The sequence below is a fragment of the Rhagoletis pomonella genome, unplaced genomic scaffold (genome assembly GCF_013731165.1).
Source record: "Rhagoletis pomonella isolate Grant_MI unplaced genomic scaffold, Rhpom_1.0 Rhpom_scaffold_09015, whole genome shotgun sequence".
NCBI classification, from domain to species: Eukaryota; Metazoa; Arthropoda; class Insecta; order Diptera; family Tephritidae; genus Rhagoletis; species Rhagoletis pomonella.
In genome coordinates, this window is record NW_023467545.1 from 1 (window position 1) to 5467 (window position 5467).

Genomic DNA, 5467 nt, shown 5'->3' on the forward strand with positions numbered 1-5467 from the left:
AGCAAAACCGAAAGATCCACAATTTCAAGCTACAGCTGATTATGATATTATTTCAAAAACAATTACCATAAATGTGGAAGAAATATCTCGTCAAAATAAATATGAAGGTATGTCTGATTGCATTGATCTAAAGGAAGCGAAGAAGTTTTGTATTTGCACAGACAAATCTTAGTGTTTGTTCGTACTATTTAAGAGTGATATGTCCACGGTAGCGGGTACAAAATGACAATGATATTTAAAAAAGGGTTTGCATAAAAAGTGATTTCTTTGCAGAAGCAATTTTATTACTGTTAATGCAACCTCAATTTTCGCACGGAATGAAAGCATGAAATTCTTTTAGAATTAGATCCGGTTACTTCCAGTGTTTCCGGGTGCCGAAAATAATAATTGCACCAAGAACAATCACACTTTTTCACATTTTGGTGCAAGACAACAAAAACTACAACTTAATTTTCAACGAACTACTTGCATTTAAGCATTACTACTTTTTGGAAATTTATTCCAAACGGCAACACCAAAGCTCTGGTGTAAGTGAATAATATCAACATAGCTTCCAGAAATAAATGTTAAGGATAAGGTTTACAGACTGGCCCTGGATAAAGTTTATACACTCTTCTCGATATTTCAGAACTAAAAGATTCTCGTGACCAAAATATATGTACATACATACATACGTGAACCAAGTGAAAATCTCTCTCTCTTCCGTGTTGTCGTCATATCCGCGAATCGCTAAACTTCGAATACTTGCGAAATTCATGTTTAAAGATATTTATCCCTATAAGATTTTTGTCTTTCGCGAGCAATCCGAATTGAAACCAGAGGCATAACTATTATTATAGTAAGAAAAAAATGTTTCGAGTCATCTATAGCTATAACTGTTAGACTTACATATGTATGTATGTATGTTTATAACAAAAGTATTTTCAAAATAATTACACCAGTCAACACGATTTTGGGTCTGACTTCTACATGCTAAATTTAAGTTTCTCCTACGCTAAAAATAAGAAAAAACAATTTTTTTTTTATCAAAGTTTGGTTTTGTAAAAGCTAGAGCAATTTTTAATTTTTTCTTGAAAAATCACTAATTTGTATATATTTATTTTTTATAATTTTACTTTAAATTATGATTAGAAAAGTTTTTGCTGAATCAATTCATTTTGATCAATTGGTCGATTTGAATTTCAAGTGTTTTTCTTATGTTTTGAATGAGAATCTAAGCATGAGAACAGAAACCCAAGGAAAAAAAATGTTTTTGTTGACCGGTGTTATGAGCGAAAACTAGTCCCGAAAAAGTCCTGAAATATTCCTAAACTAAGCCCATAATGATTTCGAAAAAGTCTTAAACCAAATAGTCCCGAAATTATTTCAGAAAAATCCCGAACTAGTCCCGAAATGTTCCCGAGCTAGTACCGAAACAGTACTGAACAAGTTTCATTCTTTAAGACTTAAAAATTGTTTCCTCACTAATAACTCGAACTCGAACGAGCCAGATTCGGATTCAGTGAGTCGAAATACATGTCAGTAGGTTGGACTGTTTAAATGAAAATAAAAATCTTTGAAGACTTAAAAAAATTTATCTCGCTGATAACACAGTAGGAAGGCAAAAATATTACAACTAAACGGCCAAACACGTAAACTTAATTTTAACCTCTAAATTATGATACATAAGTACCGTTCTCAGAAAATCTGTATCACGTCTAAAATTTGAGATACTTAAGGAAGTTCAACAGAGAAAGAACAAATCAAGCTACTATTGAAGGAAATCGGTGGATAAATAAAAGAGTGCGGCATAGGTAAATGAAAATGTCCATTAATATTTTTATATGAAATTGACGGATATGAGGTAAATGTTTAGTTGTTTAGCAATCTCCAATTAGAAATATTTATTACTTTCTTTACAAATATTGAAACATACATATTCCTCTATCCATAATTGACTTAGTCATACATATTTTTATACGGTCAAATACCAGCGTACGATATACAAGCTTATACAGCCGAAACCGGGTAATTGCAATTTTTACGGCCATTCCGTTGAATTAACAGCGGTTTTCAATTAGCAGAACTTTGGTTAAATGCAACAGTAGTCAATTAAGTGAACTTTTCAATTTCATAATTCGAACTAAGTCAGCTGGCTCGACAAATTTTATGAAATCAGCTGATCAGTGATCACTTATTAGGTGCGTTCGTTTAAAATCTCCAGTAAAAACCAACCAACTGCCAAATTCCGGCGAAATGTCATCTGTTCTCTCACAAGAGAAAAATATCCCAAATAGTATGCGAACAGAAAATTTGCAGAAACTTGCAAATTAGATGAACAGCTGATATAATTTTTGTTTACATTCAAAAGTGTAAAATTTAAAACGTACGAAAAGCCAACACAAAGTGTTATACTGACACAGTTTATTGATTAAACAAATAACTACTTATTTCTTACAAGTTTAATTAGTCACAATTTGTAATTTTTAACTTCCAAACCATCAAATTCAATTTTGTGATTTGCGTAAATGCCAACCAGTTGATCAGCTGTTTTCCTGTTGGCAAATTGCTGTTGGCAAAAATTTTTCCAGCAGCTTCCCCTCAAAATGAAATGTCACTTTGCTCTCTCAATTTCCCCTACTTTGAAAGTTTTTTGCGTACGCGAACGCAAAAACTGGTAAGTTTTGGTTAAACATGAACAATTAACAGCTACGCGAACGAACCTAATTGCGTGAACCGAGTTGATATTTCGAAAACAGTTCCAAGGTCGTTTTATGTTGTGAAGTTGAGTTGAAAAAACAGTTGCATTTAAACGCATCGGAACTAGTGTATATATTTTCGAATTTCGGAACATAAATGTTGTTACATCCATCTAATATTTTCATTTAGCCGAAGTCTGAAATAATCGATGTAATGTAATAATTTATATGAAAAATCTAAAGTAAAATTGGGGCCAGAGTTTCCGTGTCAATTAAACAGAGCGTTAAGTGAACTGGTTTGCAGCTATCCGGTTTGAACTGTTGCGTAATATCTGCCCACCGAACTTAACTTGTTTTAAACTGAACCTCCGGAGGTTTTCCGTGTATATAGGTATACGAACGATATCAATCCAATTGCGTCAGCGTGCTTCATTGTAAAATATCATATCCTGCTGAGGCATCATCAATTTACATTAAATTACAAAACCATTATGTTTTCCAACAGTATTAACACAGACGTAATCATGTAATGTAATGCAATGTAATGTAATTCAAGTAATTCAATGTTATGAAATGTAAAGCAATGTCATGTAATGAGATGTAGTGTAGTCCAATGTAATGCAATGCAATGTGGCATAATAGGGCTGTTCAGGATGTTGTGGAAATGGTCTTGGATATGCAATTGGTATTGCATTTGCAAATTTTTTGCTGGCTGCCATGGCAGCAGTGTGCATTTTATTGTTGTGAATTTATAAATGCAACGAATATGCAAATCCAAGAGCATATGCACAAGATCCCTAACAGCCCTAATGTAATGTATTGTAAGATAATGTAATGCAATTCAACGTAATGAAATGTGATGTAATTTAATGGAAAATTTGAATCTCGAAGCTCCGAATATCAAATATACCCATCCCGTAATGTAACGTAATTTAATATAATGTATTGTAATGTAATGTAATCCAATGTAATGTAATGCAGTATAATTTAATGTATTTTAATATAATTTAATGTAATGTAATGCAACGTCATTTAATACAATGCAATGCAATGTAACGTAATGCCATGTAATGTAGTGTAATGTAATGTAATTCAATGTTTTTTTACTGTTTTGTAATATTAAGTTAAATTAAGTTAGTAGAGCTAAATTAGGTTAAGACGCCAAGAGGTTAGAGGCCTATGAAGCAATAAATTAAGGTATATTTTTAAGTCAGTGGCTATAACGGTTATATATAAAAATTATAATTTAAGCGTTATTTTATAATTTTTATTTTTTAGATCAAGAATAATCGTTATTTTTTGTATTTTTACTTTATCATAATTTATTTGTTTTTATTTTTTCGATAATTTTATAACTGTTATTTTTGGATAAAATTTTTTAGACAATAACTGATTTAAGTCGGTCCATAAAACGCAACCTCCATCGAAAAAAATTAAAAAACATATTTGACGATGTTTTGCAATGATCTAAAAATAAATATTCTGATATTTAACGGTTATTTTCGGTTCCTGATTTAAATTAATATGCCAGTTAATTTCTATTAATTTTCTAAGCAGTATTATAATCGTATGTACACTTACGATCAAAAAAAACAGTAGCCCAACATTTTGACTGGTTTTGACTATTTTAATTTGTTATTAAAATATAGCTTATAATATAACTAAAACTAAGAATTAAAAGATTCAAAAAATTTTTGCAAAAATTTCAAACACAATTTGGTCGCGCCTTTTTTTCTATACAAAAAATGTTATTTAATTTTTTAAATAAACAATAAAACCTTAAAGGTATAAGCAGGGGTGTTTTTTCCTAACATTATCGATAATACAAAATGACGTTTTGCTATGAGTGGTTTAAAAATCAAACCAAAATGTTTTCATTCTAGTTTCTGGGTTTAATATATAGAAAATTTTGTTTAAAATCTAAACCGAAATAGAAAATGTTTGCCTCAATATGCTTTATTTTATATGTCTCTCAGAGAGAGACAGAGCAAATCTTATGAACTGCCGGCATCAACAGAGCGATATCATCCACACAAAATACTTATGTTCTAAAATATGTACTCGTATTTATATATCGAAGAAAATGCACAACTTCGAAATTGCACCTTATTATATTGAAATTAAATTGGCTATAAAAAGGCAAACCCAAAACTTTTCTGAAAAATCTGATTAAAAAATTTTAAGTTATGATAGCAAATTTGTGAAACTGGTTGAATTTTCGCGAATTTCGCATTTATTGACAAATTTTACATGGCAAAATTACTTGATTGGTTTATGAATTACGAATGAGCCGTAAACTGCAATAATGTGAAAATGCTTTATAAAATACTTTTTCAGTTCAAAATTTTCAAATCGCTCAAATTAAAACCCCGAAAATTAAATCATGTTTTAAAAAATCATGTTACTTTTATATTTGTGTAGTCAATTTAAACTTATTTGAAATGTGGACCCAAGTCGCCTTCCCCCTCTCCTTCCCCCTCTCCCCCTCAACGAAAAGTCTTTATCCGCCACTGCCTCCAAATGTGTGTTCAGGCATCTCCATTTGTGCAACAACATCAAGACGCAAACCGCAACCTGGCGGAGAAGTTCGGTTAAACAAGTAGAAAAATGTGTAAGCGCCAAATATTTATTTTCTTTTTACATACATACATATGTAAATATTAATACTAATTTTACTCCTTGTACATAGATAGTATAGGCAAAAAAGCATACCATATAATTTCCATTATCGACTAATTTATGTCAAAGAGCCTTAACTAAACAATTTATTTTTTTCTTCTCTACAGATC

At 30.9% G+C, this 5467-nt stretch overlaps 1 protein-coding gene across 1 annotated transcript; it reads left to right on the forward strand.

Moving 5' to 3' along the window:
- Window positions 1-31: 31 nt before the first annotated feature.
- On the forward strand, window positions 32-383 carry LOC118756154 (the record flags this gene model as incomplete). The annotated part of the gene is given in 1 exon segment (XM_036490937.1): window positions 32-383. A coding segment is annotated over 1 exon segment (141 nt), but the record flags the coding sequence as incomplete, so codon positions are not given.
- Between the last annotated feature and the right edge of the window lie 5084 nt (window positions 384-5467).